General features: G+C 45.1%; 1 protein-coding gene, 1 long non-coding RNA gene and 2 pseudogenes across 12 annotated transcripts in view; 1 reads left to right on the forward strand and 3 right to left on the reverse strand.

Annotated features, from left to right (window-relative positions):
- Positions 1-20693, reverse strand: part of FAM76A (family with sequence similarity 76 member A) — a 37584-nt gene extending 16891 nt beyond the window's left edge. For 3 of the 11 annotated variants that reach the window (XM_054498515.2, XM_054498507.2, XM_054498525.2), the window contains exons 1-5: positions 20078-20454; positions 18705-18769; positions 13571-13625; positions 12053-12205; positions 1429-1586 (exon numbers count right to left, since the gene is read on the reverse strand). In XM_054498515.2, coding sequence (XP_054354490.1) covers positions 1429-1586; positions 12053-12205; positions 13571-13625; positions 18705-18769; positions 20078-20158 — 512 coding nt within the window. In that variant the 5' untranslated portion in view covers positions 20159-20454. Of the gene's footprint in view, positions 1-1428; positions 1587-12052; positions 12206-13570; positions 13626-15925; positions 16028-18704; positions 18770-20077 lie in introns of all 11 variants that reach the window. The other 8 variants (XM_054498550.2, XM_054498544.2, XM_054498540.2 and 5 more) reach the window with 6 other exon arrangements.
- Positions 5241-6335, reverse strand: LOC129042473 (ribulose-phosphate 3-epimerase-like; annotated as a pseudogene).
- On the reverse strand, positions 6793-7229 carry LOC129012935 (thioredoxin domain-containing protein 17-like; annotated as a pseudogene).
- Positions 20254-21378, forward strand: LOC134739835 (uncharacterized). Its single transcript, XR_010126864.1, has 2 exons — positions 20254-20733; positions 21073-21378. It is a non-coding gene; the product is annotated as an uncharacterized LOC134739835 (long non-coding RNA).
- The last annotated feature ends 1564 nt before the right edge of the window (positions 21379-22942 follow it).

The raw sequence follows: 22942 nt of genomic DNA on the forward strand, positions 1-22942 counted from the left end.
GTCTGTTCATCAGATTATCTAAGTTTCTCATAATTCTCCATCCAAAACATCTTCCTGAATCAGCCTTTTCAATCTTCCACTGCCACTGCCTTAGGTGAGGTTCTTGTTTTAACATCTCTTACCCAAACTCTTAGAAAAAAGCCTTTAATTAGCCCCCAGTCCCTTTTTCCTCCAATGCATTCTCCACACTAGTAGTCAGGGTTAATTTTTTAAATGAAGATTTGGTCTCTCCTCTGCATAGATCCCTTCAATAGCTTCCCACTAACACCCTGACCTCAGGATCAAGTTTCCATTCCTTACCAGGATGCAGGACCCCTTTTTCCTTCCATTCCCCAGCTCCCAGCCAAAAGCTCCAGCAATATAAAAGGACTTACAGTTCTCCAGGGTTCCATTTGGTCTCATGCCCTCCATGCCTTTGCAAATGCTGTTCTCTCAGCCTAGAACGCCTCTGCCCATTCCTTCCCTGAGGATTCCAACTCGTCCTAAGATCTAGCTCTAATGCAAGCTCTTCTCCAAGCCTGCTTGCCTGACTTCTCAAGGCAGTTAATTACTACCCTCATGTCTGCATTCTTGACACATTTCCACTGTGGTACCCATTACATTATACTAAGATCATCTGTTTATAAGTCTGTCTTTCCTACCAGACCGCATACTCTGGGAGACCAGCATGACTTGTATTCAGCTCTTCATTCCCACCAGCATCCCTGACCCGTGAGAATACTTAATGCTTGCTGATTAAACAAAGTCATAATGGTAATAACAAAACAAACAAACAAAAAAACCTGAAATGTATTGAATATTTTCTATATGCCAGTTATAAAAACAATCACTGTGCATGTACTATCTAATTTATCTTCACAACAACTCCATGAGGTAATACTATCACTTCCCTCATTTTACAGATGAGAAAACTTGCCCAAGATCCCCGCAGAGAACCTGGCAGAGCCAGCATTCCATCCAGAGCCAGAACCGTTAACAATACTAGATACTCTGAAAGGACGCTTAAAACAACAATGAAAAGACATCTTTTTGACTAGGTGCCACCAGGACAAACCTAGGACATCTATCAGCCTCCTGGCTAAATATGCATTGAAAAAGCTGTATCTCTCAGAAAGTGAAATGTCCAATTTTTTGGAGAGAGAATCCACTCTAAGGGTGAGAATACTACAAACAAAAGTAGAGTAAGTTCCACAAACATTTCAGACACAATACAAAGTCAGGAAATCCTGACACTTTATGGAAATCTCTCTGGTTCTTGGAAGATATATGAATTATAAAATATGACAAATGAGCTTCCTCCTACAGACTAGTACCTACAGAGAATATAGAAAATGTATATGAGATGGTAGTATGTACCATGATGGTTGTGTGAGCATTACATCTGATTTACTGGCACTTCTAGTCCTATCTCATGCGTCTTGAGGTTACCTGTTATAATGGCCACCACCACTCAGGCGACTATACTGCTCCTTCTCCTGGTGGCCAGCACGAGAAGAGCTACTCAGGTGTTTCCTCTGCTCTTTGGTCTTCTGAAGGACCCGTTTGTATGAAAGTGTGCACAGCCAGCACAGCAATTTCCCATCTACCTGAAAGACAAGGAGACAAACATAAAGAAGAGGGAATTTAGTGCAGTGGCTGCAAACGTGCTATTGGGAGCTAGAATCTTTGGGTTCAGTCCCAGTTCTGAAACTTATGTGCTGTGTCTTTGGGCATGTCACAGGGGGCTGCTACAAGGATCTAGTGACATAATGTAGGTAAAGCACTTAACATGGTGCCAGGCACATAAAAGTTGCTTAATAAATTTCAGCTGCCGGGCCAGGCACGGTGGCTCATGCCTGTAATCCCAGCACTTTGGGAGGCCAAGGTGGGTAGATCACGAGGTCAGGAGATTGAGACCATCCTGGCCAACGTGGTGAAACCCCGTCTCTACTAAAAATACAAAAATTAGCCAGGCATGGTGTCCTGCACCTGTAGTCCCAGCTACTCAGGAGGCTGAGGCAGAAAAATCGCTTGAACCCAGGAGGCGGAGGTTGTGGTGAGCCGAGATCGTGCCATGGCACTCTAGCCTGGCGACAGAGCGTGACTCCATCTCAAAATAAATAAATAAATTAAATTAAATAAATAAATTTCAGCTGCTAATTTTATGTCTTTTTGTTTTGTTTCTCTTCAAGTTAGCAAACACAGACAAGTAAAATTCTCACAAGACCATGGTTGTCATTAAGGAAAACTCAGCAGGGAGAAGAGAAGACAGAAGATGAATTATAAAATTCACATTTATAGTTTTTTGGATTTTTTTTTTTTAGTGATAGGATCTCACTCACCCAGACTGGAATGCAGTGGTGTGATTGTAGTACACTGCAACCTTAAACTTCTGGGCTCAAGCAATCCTCTTGCCTCAGCATCCTGAGTAGCCAGGACTACAGGTACATGCCACCATGCTCACCTAATCAGGTGTTGGGTTTTTTCTCCCCCAAACAGGGTCTTGCTCTGTTGCCCAGACTGGAGAGCAGTGGTATGATCTCGGCTCACTGCAACCTCCACCTCCTAGGCTCAAGCAATCCTCCCACCTCAGCCTCCCGAGTAGCTGGAACTACAGGCGTGCACCACCATGCGTGGCTAATTTTTGTATTTTTTGTAGAGACAGGGTTTCACCATGTTGCCCAGGCTGGTCTTGAACTCCTGAGCTCAAGTGATCTCCTGTCTTGGCCTCCCAAAGTGCTGAACTTACAGGTGTGAGCCACTGCATCTGGCCATTTTTTTAAAAATGACAAAATTTGTATATATTTATTATGTAAAACATGTTGTTTTGAAATATGTACACTTCGGGAGGCTGAGGCAGGTGGACTGCATGAGCCCAAGAGTTCGAAACTACTCTGGGCAACGTGGCAAAACCCATCTACAAAAAGAAACACAACAAAAATTAGCCACGTGTGGTGGTGCATGCCTGTAGTCCCAGCTACTAGGGAGGCTGAGGTGGGAGAATCACTTGAGCCTGGGAGGTCAAGGCTGCCATGAGCTGTAAGCGTGCCACTGTACTACAGTCTTGGTGACAGAGAGAGACCCTTTCTCAAAAATGAATAAATAAATATTTTTTAAAAATGTATACACTGTGGAATGGCTAAATCAAGCTAATTAACATGCATTACTTCATATAATTTTTGTTTGTTTGTTTTTGAGACAGAGTCTCGCTGTGTTGCCCAGGCTGGAGTTGCAGTGGCACAGTCTCAGCTCACTGCAACCTCCATCTCCTGGGTTCAAGCAATTCTCCTACCTCAGCCTCCCCAGTAGCTGGGATTACAAGTGCCTGCCACCACACCCAGCTAATTTTTTTTTTGTATTTTTAGTAGAGACAGAGTTTCACCACGATGGCCAGGCTAGTCTTGAACTCCTGACCTCGTGATCTGCCTGCCTCGGCCTCCCAAAGTGCTGGGATTACAGGTGTGAGCCACTGCACCTCGCCTAGTTGTGTTTTTGTTTGTTTTTTCGTGGTGAGAACACTTAAAATCTACTCTCTTAACAATTTTCAAGAGTACATTTTATTAACTATAATCACCATGTTGTACAATGGATCTCTTCAACTTATTCCTCCTATGTAACTGAAATCCTTTGGCCAACATCTCCCCAAACCCACCCTCCTATACCTCAGTTTTAATACTTTATAAATGGTTCACAAAGTAGTATGCTGGATACCATCTCTCAGATGGAAAGACAGTCTCCAGAGAAAGAACAATGAGTGAACAGCTTCCAGGGCCCAGTCCCTGGTAGTGGCCGGCTATGGCACTGTTTGAATTAGAAAAAGTTGACTCCTTTGAGCAAAAGTAACTCTGCACCATGGAGCAGGGCCCAAAGCTAGGAAAGCATAACGTGGCTTCTGCCACCCTCTGAAGCTGTGGTGTTTGTGCAGCATTCAGACTGAAAAACCACTGGAGAACACACTAGGACAGGTGACAGGGCAGCAGGGCTGGTTGGAATTTCTCAGGTTAGACAGGGAGTATGCTGATACATTACGGAATTTTATAGTTTTCATTTCTTATTTCTGAAATTAGATCTTGTGCCTCATCTTGAACATGGGTAGGCCACGTCATCATTTACCTGAAGTGTTTTATTTCATTGGCAAAAGCCTCTTTGCTCCCCATCCCCCAACCCATCAGTAAGTCCATCAGTCTGAATCTATTCACTTCTTGCTAACTCCACTGCTTCCATTCTACTAAAGACATTCTCATCTCTCACTGCTGTGAGAGCTGCCCAAATGATCACCCTACCTCCAATAAGCTATTTCCCCATAGCCGCCAAAGGGTTTCTTAAATGTAAATGATTACATCCTCTCTCTTTTTTTTTTTTTGAGATAGAGTCTCACTTTGTCACCCAGGCTGGAGCGCAGAGACACTGTGTTGACTCACTGCAAGAGACACTGTTGACTCACTGCAACAGACACTGTTGACTCACTGCAACCTTCATCTCCTGGTTCAAGCAATTCTGCTGCCTCAGCCTCCCGAGTAGCTGGGATTACAAGCGCCCACCACCACGCCTGGCTAATTTTTTTATATTTTTAGTAGAGATGGGGTTTCACCACGTTGGCCAGGCTGGTCTCAAACTCCTGACCTCAGGTGATCCACCCACCTTGGCCTCTCAAAGTGCTGGGATTACAGGCGTAAGCCACCGTGCCTGGCCTGTTTTTCTATTTCTCTCTACTGTAAAATGGAAAAAAAAAATTTTTTTATAGTGTAGCTAATATGCCCTCCTTAGGCATTAAGACACATTTCTGTTTGTAACCTTAATGCAGCCATATTTTTACTCTTTATAAAAAATCAAGTGGGCGCAGTGGCTCACACCTGTAATCCCAGCACTTTGGAAGGCTGAGGTAGGCAGATTGCTTGAGACCAAGAGTTTGAGGCCAGCATGGGCAACATGGAACATGGTGAAACCTTGTCTCAACAAAAGTACAAAGATTAGCTGGGCGTGATGGCACATGCCTGTAGTCCTAGCTACTCGGAAGGATCACCTGAGCCTGGGAGGCTGAGGCTGTAGTGAGTCTAGATTGTACTACTTGTACCCCAGCCTGGATGACAGAGTGAGACTCTGCCTCAAAAAAAAAAAAAAAAAAAAATCAAACCTCCAAATAAAAACTGGGTATTTTACCACATGAATTTTTTTTTTTTTTTTGAGACAGAGTTTTGCTCTTGTTGCCCAGGCTGGAGTGCAATGGCGTGATCTTGGCTCACTGCAACCTCCGCCTCCCAGGTTCAAGCAATTCTCCTGCCTCAGCCTCACGAGTAGCTGGGATTACAGGCATGCGCCACCATGCCCAGCTAATTTTGTATTTTTAGTAGAGATGGGGTTTCTCCATGTTGAGGCTGGTCTTGAACTCCTGACCTCAGGTGATCCTCCCTCCTCGGCCTCCCAAAGTGCTGGGATTACAGGTGTGAGCCACCACACCCGGGCCCCACATGAATTGTTAAATTGCTTCACTAAAAATGTTGTTAGACATGCCAATTTCTAACCTCTTAGAATATTCTGCACAATCAATTTTAATCATTAGAATGAATAATTGCTCAGAAAAAGCAGTATTGCCTCAGCTGCAATATGATTTGGTAGTCAATATTCCTGTTTTCTGGTAAAAAGGAGATCTCAAGAGCAGCAACATTGGGCTCCTTGTGGTCTCACTGATCAAGAGAATGTTTTTGAGTGGCTTCTGAACATATATTTCTTAACAAGTCGATCACAGATCTGGGGTCCTCACTCCTCATAACAATGCTTCCAGACATAATCATGTTAGCTCCTGCCTCTGCACACTTGTGGACAGTGTCAGGACCTACTCCACCATCGACCTCTTATCCAAAGATGGGAACTGGGTCCTCAACTAGTGAATGTTTGGCACCATATCATCCATGAATTTCTGCCTTCCAAACCCAGGTTCCACTGTGATAACCAAGGCCGTATCTATTTGATTAGTCCATGGTGCCAAATACTCAACTGTAGTTCCTGGTTTGATGGTAAGGCCAACCTTCATCCCATTCTCCCAAATGTCTTCAATCAAAGCCTCTGAGTACTTAGTAGCCTCAAGATGAAAGGTGTACTGACTGGCTTCTGCTATAGCTATTGGTTTACCCACTGTTCCAGCTTGGACACCATCACATGTATGTCAAAGAAAGGGTCCTGGACTAGCTGCTTTTGAAAGCTTTCTACTACAGGATAACCAAAGGTGATGTTGGGAACAAAGTGCCCATCCATGACATCCAGGTGGACCCAGAGTCTAGAATACGGAGGCAATTGACCTCTAAACTGGCCAGGTTGCTGTTGAGGATAGGTGAGCCAATCTTGCAGCCTAAAGCCATAGCACTGGCTCCCAAGGGTAAGTTACCCTATGAGTCCATCTTCTCTCCTTAAAACCCAATGGTTTCTCATCATAGCTTAAAATTCAAACTCTGTACCATAGCCTATTTTTTTTAACATTATCATTTATTTATTTATTGCTAACATGAATTCAAAGCAAGTATGCATTTTTGTGACAGGGTCTCACAATCTTGCCCAGGCCGGAGTGCAGTGGTGCAATCTTGGCTCACTGCAGCCTCAACTTCCCAGGCTCAGGTGAGCCTCCTACCTCAGCCTCCCAAGTAGCTGAAACTATGGTTGTGCACCACCACATCCCTCTAATTTTTTGTATTTTTTATAGAGACGGGCTTTTGCCATGTTGTCCAGGCTGGTCTCCAACTCCTGGGCTCAAGTGATCCACCTGCCTTGGCCTCCCAAAGTGCTAGGATATACACCCTGCCATATACAGTTCTTTTTATACTAGAACAAATCAGAAAATCGAGACATAACTGCCATCATCAAATCTTCATCCTTAGAGAAAAACATTTCCACGAGGTTGGCCTGAAGACACTAAGATTCTACCAGTTTTTGAGGTGTTCCATATTTAAGTAGTATAGGCACTGTGGTTACTTCCAAGTTTTTTCTGAAGTCATTATTTGGATCTTTCCAATAAGGCTTTTCTTCTACTTGGCAGTAGGCGAACACACATCCTTCACTAACATGCTTCAGCCCCTTTCGTACGACTGGTTCGGCATGCATACAATAGGGGCACCAGCTTTTCCTCCAGCATCCTTAGAACTGATAAAGTAGGTGAAAATGGTCTTGCCATTGTGGCGTACCACAGCCCAGATGAACTCCTCAAAGCTTCACACACTCACCTCCTTGTAGTGTAATGGGCTATCTGCAGTATGCCTCATGGCCTATGTTGACTTAAATATAGCCCCTTACCTGCCTCTATAACCTTGTTTCCTTCCTCTTCCCCAGGTTCACTCCATCTTCTTTCTGTTCTAATCATGTGCCAAGCTCATTCCTGCCTTAAGGATTTTCCACAGCTGGTCCTTCTTCCTGGAATTTTTGTCCTCCAGAGCTTCCCATGGCTACCATCTTTTCATCATCCTAGTTTCCACTCAAATGTTATTTCCTCAGAGGTTCTCCTGATTGCCCAATAAGGCTGACTTCCCAGTCACTGTCTGTCATGTACTTTATTTCTTTATAGCCCTACATCTAAAATTTATGTTATTTTTCTCCTCACCCTTTTCTCTTTCGCACACATAAATGTAAGCTCTGTGAGAGCAAGGTGTTGTCTGTTCAGTTCATTAGTTTATTTCTAATACCTGGAACAGTGTCTGGTACATGATAGGCATTTAGTTTTTTGTTAAGAAACATAACAATGAACTTTGAAATCAAACTTCAATCTGGTTCATTTCACGGTTATGGGATACGGCCTGAAAGTCTGTTTATTATTATTATTATTATTTTTTTTTGAGATAAGAGTCTTGCTCTGCCACCCAGGCTGGAGTGCAGGGGCGTGATCTTGGCTCACTGCAGGATTCAAGCTATTCTCCTGCCTCAGTCTCCCGAGTAGCTGGGATTACAGGCATGTGCCACCACGCCTGGCTTATTTTTGTATTTTTAGTAGAGACGGGGTTTCACAATGTTGGCCAGGCTGATCTCGAACTCCTGACCTCGTGATCCACCCTCCTCAGCCTTCTAAAGTGCTGGGATTACAGGCGTGAGCCACTATGCCTGGCCTATTATTATTTTTTTAGAGACAAAGTTACTATGTTACTCAGGCTGGACTCGAACTCCTGGGCTCAAGTGATCCTCCCACCTCATCCTCTAGGGTAGCTGGAACTACCACAGGATGCCATCAGGCCTGGCTTGAAGGCCTAATTTTATTTATTTTATAGATAGGGTCTCATTCTCTCACCCACATTGCAGCGCAGTGGTATAATTACAGCTCACTGGAGCCTTGTACTCCTAGGCTCAAGTGATCTTCCCACCTCAGCCTCCCAAGTAGCTGGAACCACATATGCACCACCACGCCTGGCTAATTTTTTTTTTTCTGGTTTTTTTTTTTTTTTGAGATGGAGTCTCTGTCACCCAGCCTGGAGTGCAGGGGCACGATCTCAGCTCATTGCAACCTCTGCCTCCCAGGTTCAAGCGATTCTCCCACCTCAGCCTGCTGAGTAGCTGGGATTATAGGTACATGCCACCATGCCCGGCTAATTTTTGAATTTTTTGTAGAAACAGGGTTTCACCATGTTGGCCAGGCTGGTCTTAATCTCCTGACCTCAAGTGATCTGCCCGCCTCGGCCTCCCAAAGTGCTGGGATTACAGCCGTGAGCCGACGTGCCCGGCCGAGATTTTTGTATTTTTAATAGTGACAGGGTTTTGCCATGTTGCCCAGGCTGGTCTTGAACTCCTTGGCCTCAAGCGATCCGCCCACTTCAGCCTCCCAAAGTGCTGGGATTACAGGCATGAGCTACTACACCTGGCATTTAAGGCATAATTTTAAAACACCCTGTAAGACCTTCCCCAGGTAAGAGCTTTCATTAAAGGGTTTAAAACAATACAACTCTACTAAAAGAAAACAAACAATGAATATAAAAATTGCACATAGATCCACAAGACATTTTTTTCAGATCTGTCTCCTAAAAATAAACTTTAGAAATAAAAGAGCAGGCCGGGCATGGTGGCTCATGCTTGTAATCCTAGCACTTTGGGAGGCCGAGGCGGGTAGATCACCTGAGATCAGCAATTCGAGAGCAGCCTGACTAACATGGAGAAACCCCGCCTTTACTAAAAATACAAAATTAGCTGGGCATGGTGGCGCATGCCTGTAATCCCAGCTACTCGGGAGGCTGAGGCAGGAGAATTGCTTGAACCTGGGAGGCGGAGGTTGTGGTGAGTCGAGATCTGCCGTTGCACTCTAGCCTGGGCAACAGCAGCAGCAAAACTCCGTCTCAAACAACAACAACAAAAAGAAATAAAAGAGCACTGGACGGACGTGGTGGCTCACATCTGTACTCCCAGCATTTTGGGAGGCCGAGGTGGGCTGATCCCTTGAGGTCAGTAGTTTGAGGTCAGGAGTTCGAGACCAGCCTGGCCAACATGGTGAAACCCCATCTCTACTAAAAATACAAAAATAAAAAAAAGAATTAAAAAAAAAATACAAAAATTAGCCAGGCGTGGTGGTGCGCACCTGTAATCCCAGCTGCTCTGGAGGCTGAGGTAGGAGAATCACTTGAACCTGGGAGGCAGAGGTTGTGGTGAGCTGAGGTCGTGACACTGCACTCCAGCCTGGGTGATAGAGTGAGACTCCATCTCAAAAAAATAAAATAAAATAGCATCCTCTGAGATTTAAACTATCAAAAACAAATCATCACAGATAACACTGAGTATTTTTCATGTACCAGATTCCATTCCAAGAGTTTTACTAGTATCTTGACCTTTGTAACAGCACTGAGATCTGATCACCCCCATTTACAGATGTGGAAACTGAGGCACTGATAGATTAACATGCCCAAAGTCACACAGTTAATGTGACAGAACTAAGATTTCAACCCACACATTCTGAGTCCAGATACCCCCCTTTTTTTCTTTTTTTGAGATGGAGTCTTGCTCTGTTGCCCAGGCTAGAGTGCAGTGGTGTAATCTTGGCTCACTGCAACCTCTGCCTCCCGGGTTCAAGCAATTCTCCTGCCTCAGCCTCCCAAGTAGCTGGGATTACAGGTGTGCGCCACCACGCCTGGTTAATTTTTTTATATTTTTGGTAGAGACAGGGTTTCATCATGTTGGCCAGGCTGGTCTCAAACTCTTGACCTCGTGATCCATCCACTTCAGCCTCCCAAAGTGTTGGGATTACAGGCACGAGCCACCAGGCTTGGCCCAGATCCCCTACTCTTAATCCCTAAATTTAGCTCTCTCCTAAAGTTTATGAACATGTAGATGTCTAAAAATATCTAAACACTTGAGACAGGATTGTAATTTATAAAGCAGAAAGGTAATGAATTCTAGTATAACCAGATTAGTAAAAATGAACTATTCCAATCAGTAATAATACAGGAGCCATTCACTGAGTTATATTGTGTGCCAGGTTCAATATTGTTTTATATACCTATCTGAATTACATTTCCCCATGTCTTTGTGAAGTAACTATTGTTATTCCCATGGAGAAAGATGAAGAAAGTGATGCATAATGCGGGTAAGTAGCCAGGGTCATTCAGCTAGCCCCAGGAGTCGGATGGGACCCAGGTTTGGGGGACTGCTGCTTGTGCTACCTCCTGATTACTAATTCAGATTCTTCAGTATCTTGATACAGGGAAGAGGTGTCCTGGTTGGCAGGCAGGAGCATCCTGGTCAATGGAAAGTTATATCCTTCCATTGTAAGTTAATGAATTTGGTAAGCAAGAGTCAGCCCTTGAGCCCAAGCACCTCTTAAAAGCACCTCTGGCCACTGAAAAAGAGTTTCTCAACTGCCATCTTTTATTCAACAAATACTTATTGAGCAGCTACTATGTGCCAGGCCACTGGAAATAAAGCAGAGAATGAGATGGACAAAGAGCTCACATTCTAGTCGTAACCAAATAAGCAAGACTAGTTTTCAATATGTGAGATGCTATGAAGACAATAAAATGGTATGATAAATAATGACTAAGGGAGTCAGTAAAAGGTGACTGTGAGCAGGTGGTACCTGAGCTGAGACCTGACATGAGGAGCCAGTTATGAGACTCTAGAGAAAGGTGCATTAGGCACAAGGACAGACAGTGCAAAGGTCGGAGTGAGATCCGCATGTCAGACAGACTACAGGATGGCCAGGATGGCTGGAGCAACGTGAGAGGTAGAAAGTACGATGCAAGATGAGACTGAGAGCTGGGTATGGGCCTTGTAGGCCATAGAAGGGATTTGAGCTTTATTCTAAGCACAACTGGAAACCCGTGGAGGATTTTAAGCAAGAGAGTAATATGACCAAACTCTAAATCATTTTCATTCTATCAAGGTACACCCTTCCACGTAGAGCTTCCCTCTAACGTAATCTTGTAATCTTGAATTTCAACAGATAAAAACATTTAAAGAGCCAACAGATAGAAACATTTAAAGAGCCAGATAGTAAAATTGGTAATGCCACTCCATCTTGCTTAAGTTACAATCTCTCCTTTACAGAATTTCATAGAATTCTGCCAATCACCATTTCACTTACGTGATCACTGTAATTCAATTCTCGTGAAATGTTAGAATATAATGGTCCACATTTTATGAATGAAGAAAACAAAATATGAATATCTTCTTTAAGGTCAATAATAGAACCAGGAAAGAAACCGAGAAATCTTTCTTTGTTAAATGTGTTTTTTTTTTTTTTTTTTTTTTTTTTTGAGATGGAGTCTTGCTCTGTCACTCAGGCTGGAGTGCAGTGGCATGATCTCAGCTCACTGCAACCTCTGTCTCCCGGGTTCAAGTGATTCTTCTGCCCCAGCCTCCTGAGTAGCTGGGACTACAGGCACACGCCACCATGCCTGGCTAATTTTTTGTATTTTTAGTAGAGACGCGGTTTCACCGTGTTAGCCACAATAGTCTTCATCTCCTGACCTCATGATCCACTCGCCTCGGCCTCCCAAAGTGCTGGGATTACAGGCATGAGCCACCACGCCTGGCCTATTAAATGTGTTTTTAACACAGTTAGTCCACCTTATTTTCTCTGAAAGGAAAAAAAGAAATCAAGAAAAACACAGAGATTTACCTTCTTTCTATCATCTTTCCTGTCAAACGCACACTGCTGCTTGCACTGTTCACAAGAATAGGGTGGTCCATACTTCTTTTCTGAATTTGTGCAGCGCTGGCATTTATTCCCAATAAATGCCGCAATTATGTTGCAATACTGACAAGGTTTGGGCTTAAAAGGGGAAAAAAGAGTCAAGTAAGTATTACTTTCATAAAATACCACTGCATTTAAAAAAGCAATAATTTCTACTTTGTAGTTCATTAATCATGGTACAAATGTATTGCCAACTTCATAAATCTGCTTTTACATTGACCAAATGCAGCCCAATTCTTTTTTACTGTTGTTGTTTTTGTTTTTTGAGTCTCGCTCTGTTGCCCAGGCTGGAATGCAGTGGCACAATCTCAGCTCAATGCAACCTCTACCTCCTGGGTTAAAGCAATTAATTCTTCCTGCCTCAGCCTCCGGAGTAGCTGGGATTACAGGCGCCTGCCACTATGCCCAGCTAATTTTTGTATTATTTCCTAGAGATGGGGTTTCACCATGTTGGCTAGGCTGGTCTAGAACTCCTGACCTCAGGTGATCCGCCTGCCTCAGCCTCCCAATGTGCTGGGATTATAGGTGTGAGCCACCACGCCCGGCCATGAAGCTCAATTCTTAATATTATGTGAAGTGTTTTTCTGCACAGGACTATTGATTTTTAAATAAATAAATAAAATAAACAAATAACAAAAACCTATTAGTATGTATGCAGAGACTTCTATGAGACATACAACAGAACCAGCTCTTTGGAGAAACTAGCAACGGCTTCCAAATTTCTGAAAAGGCCTCTTTGCTATTATCAGTACATAAACATGTTGGGAGAATGCTTACAAGCACATAACATCTTGAACTATAACACTAAGAGAAAAAGAGAATCATTCATCAAAATGACTAGTCAACTGTTACCAAACAAAGGGGTCAAAGTTATAAAAATTCATCTTGCCGGGTGCAGTGGCTTACGCCTGTGATCCCAGCACTTTGGGAGGCTGAGGTGGGCAGATCACTTGAGTTCAGGAGTTCGAGACCAGCCTGACCAACATGGTGAAACCCCATCTCTACTAAAATACAAAAATTAGCCAGGTGTGGTGGCATATGCCTGTAGTCCCAGCTACTCAGGAGGCTGAGGCAGGGGAATCACTCGAACCCAGGAGGTGGAGGTTGCAGTGAACTTGATCGCCATTCCACTCCAGCCTGGGTGACAGAACAAGACTCAGTAACAACAACAAAAAAAAATTTCGTCTTTCCCTTTCTCTTTCCATGCTGGTCACTGAAGCCTCTCAATGAAAATTATAATCATAATCCTGGCAGTGTGACCATAAACACAGAGTTCCTTAACAATAAGCATTAGCTAAATGTGAAAGCTGAAATCAGTACCAGATATATTACATATAACCATTTATTCTAATAAAAATATTGTAATGGCATTAGTAGGCCACAGAAGGTAAGGTTCCACAAGACCCTAGTACTCACTGTTAGGTTTGAAAATATCCTACTTACCGTTCCATACAACTGCACGTTCTGAGCACACTTCTTGCATATTGTATTGGTTTTACTGTTAAGGAAGAAAGAGACACAGGCTTTTCTTAGAATATCTGAAAACTGATACCTCCTTAAGCCCAAGGAATTTGCTCATTGCTAAGGGCCAAAGTGAGATATGGTCTGGATGCTTGGTTAACACTAGTTTGAGTATCTTTCTAATAACTCTTTTATTTTTATTCAATATTTTTGAGACAGAGTCTCACTCTGTTCCCCAGGCTGGAGTGCAGTGGTACAATCTGCTCACTATAACCTCTGCCTCCCAAGTTCAAGCGATTCTCATGCCTCAGCCTCCCAAGTAGCTGGAATCATAGGCGCACACCACCACACCCAACTAATTTTTATATTTTTGATAGAGATAAGGTTTCGCCATGTTGGCCAGGCTGGTCTCAAACTCCTGACCTCAAGCGATCCATCTGCCTTGGCCTCCCAAAGTGATGGGATTACAGATGTGAGACACTACACCTAGCCTCTAATAACTCTTTTAATTACTATGTGGCTGGGCGTGGTGGCTCACGTCTATAATCCCAGCACTTTGGGAGGCCGAGGGGGGTGGATCACCTGAGGTCAGGAGTCCGAGACCAGCCTGGCCAACATGGTGAAACCCCATCTCTACTAAAAATACAAAAATTAGCCAGGCGTGGTGGCACGTGCCTGTAATCTCAGCTACTCGGGAGGCTGAGACAAGAGAATCACTTGAACCCGGGAGGCGGAGGTTGCAGTAAGCCGAGACCGCACCACTGCACTCCAGCCTGGGCAACAAAAGCAAAACTCTGTCTCAAAAAAAACAAAAAAATTATTATGTGGTTATGGGTTTTTTAATCTCAAACAAAGTGAGGCTTTGGCTAAAACGGAGAGTGAGTTATTTCTGATTATGACATCCCCAAGTATCACTAAATAAAATTATCAGATACAGAAAACACCCTCAAAATATTATACTAAAATGGACTAGCAGGAAAAATAAATAAATTCTCCTTAATTCGGATGAATAGTTGGGAAATTTTAGGTGACAAATAAAGTATGTGTGTCTGGAATATAAACTCAGAGATTCTATCTTTGCTAACCTTACTCTGTGCTCTCCTTCATAAGTAAAGGCATATGAAAACACCAGAGGTGGGGAAAAAGACACTATGATCAAATATTTTGTCAATATTTAGGCCGGGCACGGTAGCTCATGCCTGTAATCCCAGCACTTTGGGAGGCCGAGGCGGGTAGATCACCTGAGGTCAGGAGTTCGAGACCAGCCTGGCCAACATGGTGAAACCATGTCTTTACTAAAAATTCAAAAAAATTAGCCAGGCGTGGTGGTGTGTGCCTGTAATCCCAGCTACTCAGGGGGCTGAGGCAGAAGAATCGCTTGAACCTGGGAGACGGAAGTTGCAGTGAGCCCAGATTGCGCCATTGCACTCCAGCCTGGGCAACAGCAAAACTGTCTCGAAAAAAAAAAAAAAAAATTCTGATTTCTCTAAGAGTTAAGCACTGACAAAAATAAAAATATCCTTTGCCTTGTGAAGATCCAGAGGTCATATTACCTAAATGTGTGAATTAATAAAGCTGCCCGGGGGAAAAATCATCTTCAAATAAAAGTCTAACTCTTCACATGAGGAGGTAAAAATGAATGTCTTATGTATAAGAACAATTTAAACAGTACTCTGGGGCTAAAAACTAATAAATCACATAAAAATCTAAGGCCAGGCACAGTGGCTCATGCCTGTAATCCCAGCACTTTAGGAGGCTCAGCCTGGGAGTTCAAGGTTTCAGTGGGCTACAATTGTGCTACCGCACTCCAGCCTGAGTGACAGAGTGAGACCCTGTCACACACACACACAAAACTAGTCTATTCTCTGCTTTGTGATCATTTTCCCATATAATTCCTGTGAAAGTGACTATAAAGTTAAAATAGAAAAAAGAAAAACCTCAGAGTAGAAAATATTTAAATTAAAAATTATTTTCCAGGGCAATTTTCTGTTACTTTTAAAAGACAGTAAAATAAGTGAAGGGCATTCAAAGAAATCTCTAGAAAGAGGATTAGCATCAATGATTCTGTGATGTAGAATAGCATTTTGATTTACGCCTAGATTTACTACTGAAGGAATGGGGTAGATGTCAATATATACATATGTTCCTAACATGTTAAAAAACATGCAAAGAAAAACTAACTCTAGGCTGGGCGCGGTGGCTCATGCCTGTAATCCCAGCACTTTGGGAGGCCGAGGCAGGCAGACCACTGGAGGTCTGGAGTTTGAGACCAGCCTGATTAACAAGGAGAAACCCCATCTCTACTAAAAATACAAAATTAGTTGGGTGCGGTGGTACATGCCTGTAATCCCAGCTACTCGGGAGGATGAGGCAGGAGAATTGCTTGAACCTGGGAGGTGGAGGTTGCAGTGAGCCGAGATCGTGCCATTGCACTCTAGCCTGGGCAACAAGAGCGAAACTCTGTCTCAACAACAACAACAACAACAAAAAAAAGAAAAACTAACTCTATGATCCATCTTGAATTAATTTGTATGTATAGTGTAAATAAAGGATCAAAGTTCCTATCTCACCCCACACATGAATTAACTCAAGATGGACCACAGGCCTAAATTTAAGAGCTAACATATAAAGCTTCTAGAGTATGATTCCACTAACATGAAGTCCTAGAATAGGCAAAACTAATTTATGGTGGAAATGAAAAGTAGAACAGGGGTTGCCTGGAGGAAGCAAGGGTGTGGGGGTTGTCTAGGATGGGGCATGAGAGGACTCTATGGGGTGATAGTAACATTCTGTATTTTGATAGGGTTTGGGGCTACACAGATGTCTACGTTTGTAAAACTTGATGTATTTTAGATTTAAGCATGTTAGTGTAAGCCAATTTTGCCACAAAAAAAAAAAAAGAATTGCAAACAAATATTTAACTCTAAAAAATGCTGTGCATGCTGAAGTGTTTAAGGGTCATGTATACTGATGTCTGCAACTTTAAATACATCATAAATAAAATGAATTGATATAGTGATGGATAGAGAGATGAACAGATGGATAGGTGAATATATAGTAAAGTGTATATGATAGAATTTAAGTAGAGGACATATGGGTGTTCACTAATTCTTTTAACCTTTTTTTTTTGTTTGAAAACATCCATGATAGGCTGGGTGTGGGAGGCCACACCTGTAATCCCAGCACTTTGGGAGGCCGAGGCAGGCAGACTGGTTGAGCTCAAGAGTTCTAGACCAGCCTGGGCAACATGGCAAGACCCCTGTCTCTACTACAGATACAAAAAAATAGCCGGGTGTGGTGGTGCGCATCCCTGGTCCCAGCTATACAGGAGGCTGAGGTGGGAGGATCGTTTGAGCCCGGAGAGGGGAGGTTGCAGTGAGCTGAGATCATCTCACTGCACTCCAGCTTGGGTGACAGAGAGAGACCCTGTCTCATAAAATAAAATAAAAAAAATCCATGATAAAATCTTGGAGAAGATATTCTAAGAATTGAAATGACTAATTAAAAATAGGCTTCTAGGTCTAATGGATGAATTAACAAATAGATCCCACTCTCCTCAAGGCAGGATCACCTACACTCACAAAAGTTCCACAAGAATCAAACTTGGTACCAAAAAATCACTTTGTTGCTATGGAAATGCCCCCTAAAGATGTCTGACCACTCATACCTGCATTTCACGCTTTTTTTTTTTTTGAGACAGTCTCCCTCTGTCACCCAGGCTGGGGTGCAGTGGCACAATCTCAGCTCACTGCAACCTCCACCTCTGGGGTTCAAGCAATTCTCCTGCCTCAGCCTCCCAAGTAGCTGGGACTACAGGTGTGTGCCACCACACCCAGGATATTTTTTTGTATTTTTAGTAGAGACTGGGTTTCATCATGTTAGCCAGGATGGTCTCGATCTCCTGACCTTATGATCCACCTGCCTCAGCCTCCCAAAGTGTTGGGATTACAGGCATGAGCCACCGCACCCAGCCCATTTCACACTTTTAAAAATGAGATTTGGCCAGGCGTGGTGGCTCATGCCTGTAATTCCAACATCTTGAGAGGCTAATGAGGAAGGAATCACTTGGGCCCATGAGTAAGAGACCAGCCTGGGTAACATGGCAAAATCTTATCTCTACAAAAATAAAAAAATTAGCTGGGCATGGTGGCACACATCTGTGGTCCCAGTTACTTGGTAGGCTGAGGTGGGAGGATCACTTGGGCCCGGGAGATCCAGGCTGCAGTGAGCCATGATGACTCCACTGCACTCCAACCTGACTGGCAGACAGACACTCTGTTTCAAACAAAAAAAGAGATTTGCCCAAGGAAAGTGTAAGGGCAAGTGAGTTTCAAATGTGACTACAGCTAACAAACTCTTATCAGGACTGTCACATTTCCAAAAGTATCTTCTTTGGGCTTATAAATTCTTCAATCTCTGTATATGTACATATTGAAACATGAGGCTCATGTTTTATTGTTGTGGAATTGATTTCTTCTTGTCAAAAAGATTATAATCACAATATAAAATGATCAAGGGTCTTAAAAAGAACTTAAAAAATTTAAGCAGGCTGGGCGTGGTGGCTCACACCTGTAATCCCAGCACTTTGTGAGGCTGAGGCGGGTAGATCACGAGGTCAGGAGTTCAAGAACAGCCTGGACAAGATGGTGAAACTCCGTCTAATAAAAATACAAAAAAACTAGCTGGATGTGGTGGCAGGCACCTGTAATCTCAGCTACTTGGGAGGCTGCGGCATGAGAATCGCTTAAACCTGGGAGGCAGGGGTTGCAGTGAGCCGAGATCGCGCCACCGCATTCCAGCCTGGGTGACAGAGTAAGACTCCATCTTAAAAAAAAAAAAAAAAAAAAAAAATTTTAAGCAATCAATGGATAATAACTAGGAAACAATATATGTATTATATACCCTTCATTGTATATCTCACCCCACACACAAATTAACTCAAGATGGATCATAGACCTAAATATTTAGCAATTATAGTCTGTATATAATGTGATTGATTACAGATCTGTATTTTACAATGCAACTGATTATAGCATCTGTACATGAAATGCAATCAATTACAGATTTTAAGAGGAAAAAAGCCTATTAATATCTTTCATGGTCAACAAAACTCTACCTCTCCTGCTGGTACTCAGTCCTGCAGTAGGTGCACTTCACAACAGGGTGTGCAATCCGACATTCCTGAAATGAAATGAGGATATAATTTTAAAAGGCAGTCACAAATGGAAACAGCCTTCAGTAGGAAGCCGACCTGGGTACTATTTCTAGCATAGCTACTATGCTTGAGTGAGTCACTTAAACTTTCTGGGCCTTATTTTTCTCGTCTGTAATACTGGCATCACTTCCCTACTGTTGATGTGGGAGTTAAGAACTCACATGGATTATATGGAACTAGCCATAAATTGTAAAACAAACATATATATGAATAAGCCCCAGACTGGGAATCAGAAGCCTTGAATTCCAGGCCTGGGTCTTCTGCCACTGTGTGATTTTGAGGTTTACTTGCGAAATCAAAGTGCTGGATTAAAATTATTATTTATATATACATAACTTCCTTAAAATCATATACACATATTTTGAGGCCAAAAAGGGCACTCAAGCACTTGCATTCCCTCAGACCTGGTGTATAAAAACTGGCAAATGGAAAGTCATGACCATCTGAGGCAAAAGTGACAATTATGAGTTATCCAAATCAAAGACACAAACTCTGGATTATTGGATACCTCAACATTATTCTTCAGCCAGTTTGGTGACTTTTTAACTGTTGCCTCACAGCACCTCTAGTCACTTAAAAAGTAAAAGTGGGATGAAGCAACTTAAAAGAAAAAGAGAAGTTGGACCTTCAGGAGTAAAAACTGATCAGCAGCTAGTCAGGGAAGACCGAAGACCACCAACTGGATGCTGACAAGTGATCCCTCGGATCTGTGAGCCTGACTGTGGGGCTTTTTAAAACATAAAGCCTTGCTGCCTCCGATTCTGAGACTGGCCGAAAAGTGAGATGCTTGGAAAAAAAAAAAAAAAATCAAGCCTTGCTACCTCCGATTCTGAAACTGGTCGAAAAGTGCCCGTGAGGAGCCCGAGTTCGACACATTCCTCCAAGGCAGCACCCAACTTTGGAGTTCAGTCCCAGGAGGGGCAGGAGGTCCCCACCAGGGAGACCGCGGCGGCGGGGGAGGCAGCGCAAAGGGATCCCGAGGGCGACCAGTCAGGGCAAGCAGGGGACCCGCTGTCCCTCCCCCGACCTCACGGGGTCCGAGAACAATCCCCACGGTTGCTAAGCACCCGGACACGCCGGCCGCGGGAGCCTGGACCGGGCCCCGGCTCCTGCACGTGCCCCGCCGGCCCCCAGCGGGGTGGGTGCGGCTCCTCAGCCTGGCGGGCCTGCCACACCCTGCTCCGGGGACCCCGCCGGGCGTCCCCACAGAATCTGGAGCTCCGGGCCGCGCCTCCTGCATCCCCAGTTCCCGGCCGCCGCCCCAGCCCGCGCACCTTGCACAGCTGCTGCCCCTGAGACAGCGCCTCGAAGGGGAAGCGCTGGTGGCACTTGGTGCAGGCGTAGAGCGCCGCCATGTCCGGCCCGGGCCGCGCTCACCGACCCGCCGGCCCGGCCCGCCGATTTATCTGACAGTCTGAGGTACAACCCGGCGGCGGCTGCAAGCTGCTGGCTGCGGCAGGCGGGCGGGCAGGCAGGCGGGCGCAGGCGGGTCGGGGCGGACCCGGGCGGGCTGGGGCGGGCACGGCGACTCTAGACGCTCGCTCACTGGTGAGCTTTGACGTCGATCAAGTGGGAAGGGGCGGAACACGGAGCTTTCGCCCACTCTGATTCGGTCTGGCCTGGAGTACGCCACTGTGACGCTCCAGGCCCCGATTATGTAAAGCGCAGTCACGCGGGGGCGCCACCTGGAGGGGACAGGCTCCCGGCTGGGACCTCGGAAGAGCTTAGGCTCCGCCCTACTTGCTCGGCGTTCCCGCCCTCGCCCCGCCTCTTCACTGCCTCGGGCGCATCTGCGCTTCTCGCGATACCTTCGGGGATTTGTGATGTTTTGGTTTCCATGGAGCTGCCCTCTGGGAGCACGAGGGGTACAATTGGAACGAAGGCGGAGCACAGTTAACTGGAACTCTGCAGCCGCCCAAGACCAAAGAAGGTGGGGAGCTTGGGAAAGAAGTTCCCCATAATCGGAGCAGGAGGAGCCCGCCCAGCCTCGCTCAAAGGAGGAGAGGAAACTCTGAGGGACAATTTAGAAGTGTGCCCTCAATTTAAGACCCCTAAATAGGGAACTGTGGGGCCGTGGGCCTTAGGAGAGAAAGGAGAGCCCCAGAGAGAGCACCCCTATGCTGCGGAAGAGGGACTAAAGAGATGGCAGTCCTTCCAGGAGGGATTGGACAGATATTCAGGCGTCCGGCGGCCTGCAGGCCCCCATCAGAGTGGGCTGCAATTGGCCCAGGCCTGCTTCCTACTTTGTTTTCTCCGGTTTCACCCCCAGCTTCTCTCGCAGGCAACCACCTGGTGATTCCTGACAAGGCCTGGCTTCCGGAAGGCAAGCCACGCCCTCCGGGCTCCTCTGCCTCTCTTTGGCTCCAGCTTGGCACGTATAGGAGCTGCCCAAGGAATGACAGACTTCTTGTTCTTGAGGTGTTGGCAAAGCTTCCTGCACTGCTGACCTATCCAAGTCCTGCCTTGTAGCTGCTCTTGGGCATAAGTTGGCTCTGCCAACCACCCGTACAGTACTAATTGCAGTTTTACCTCAACGTGCGCTTTTTACAATTAAAAGCTGACTTAATGGCTTCTATTTCCCTGCCTCAACAAAATTTACTCTCTGTCAACCCAAATCTGGCTGCTTCCTTGTAGATTCCCCCAAAGATGTGCATTAATCATTAGGATCAGAAAGCAAAGGTTCCAAATCACTGTTCCACAACTAACTACGTGACTTTGGATCTATCACTGAACTTCTCACGGCCTCGTTTTTCTCAATTGTACAATGAGGTCATTGTGAGAATCAAAACCAGTACATTAGTCGGGGCGGGATGGTTCACAACTGTAATCCCAGCACTTTGGGAGGCCGAGGCCAGAGGATCACTTGAGCCTTGGAATTTAAGACCAGCCTGGGTCGGCCGGACGCGGTGGCTCACGCCTGTAATCCCAGCACTTTGGGAGGCCAAGGCGCATGAATCACCCGAGGATCACCTGAGGTCAGGAGTTCCATTCCAGCCTGACCAACGAGGTCAAACCCTGTCTCTACTAAAATACAAAAATTACCCGGGCGTGGTGGCAGGCGCCTGTAGTCCCAGCTACTCGGGAGGCTGAGACAGGAGAATTGCTTGAACCTGGGAGGCAGAGGTTGCAGTGAGCCAAGATCACGCCACTGAACTCCAGCCTGGACGACGGGGCAAGACTCCATCTCAAAAAAAAAAAAAAAAAAAAAAAAAGAGAGACCAGCCTGTGCAACACAGTGGGACCCCATTTCTACAAAAAAACTTTTTTAAAATTAGCCAGGTGTGGTGGCACTTGCCTGTGGTTCCAGCTACTCAGGCGGCTGAGGCGGGAAGATCCCTTGAGCCTGGGCAGTCGAGGCTGCCCTGAGCCGTGATTGTGCCACTGCACTCCAACCTAGGTGACAGAGTGAGACCCTGTCTCAAAATATATATGCAAATACAAATAAAAACAGTACGTGGAGAAAATTGTGGGGAAATTGTTTAATGGGTGAGGGGCTTTTGGAGTGATGAAAATGTTTTGGAACTAGATTAGAGGTAATGGTTGTTCAACATGGTGAATATACTTTTTTTTTTTTTTTTGAGACAGAGTCTGGCTCCGTCACCCAGACTGGAGTGCAGTGGCACAATCTTGGCTCACTGAAACCTCCACCTCCCAGGGGTTCAGGCGATTCTCCTGCCTCAGCCTCCTGAGTAGCTGGGATTACAGGCGCATGCCACCACGCCCGGATAACTTTTGTATTTTTGGTAGAGATGGATTTCACCATGTTGACCAGGCTGGTCTTGAACTCCTGACCTCAGGAGTTCCTGGATCAGGTGATCTGCCTGCCTTGGCCTCCCAAAGTGCTGGGACTACAGGCATGAGCCACTGTGCCTGGCTTTTTTTTTTTTTTCTTGTGACGGAGTCTTACTCTGTCACCCAGGCTGGAGTGCAGTGGTGCGATCTCGGCTCACTGCAACCTCCACCTCCCGGGTTCAAGCGATTCTCCTGCCTCAGCCTCCTGAGTAGCTGGAATTACAGGCATGCACTACCATGGCCGGCTAATTTTTGTATTCTTGGTAGAGACGGTTTTTGCCATGTTGGCCAGGCTGGTCTCGAACTCCTGACCTCAAGTAATCTGCCCGCCTCGGCCTCCCAAAATC

Source organism: Pongo pygmaeus, chromosome 1 (assembly GCF_028885625.2).
Source record: "Pongo pygmaeus isolate AG05252 chromosome 1, NHGRI_mPonPyg2-v2.0_pri, whole genome shotgun sequence".
Lineage (NCBI taxonomy): Eukaryota > Metazoa > Chordata > Mammalia > Primates > Hominidae > Pongo > Pongo pygmaeus.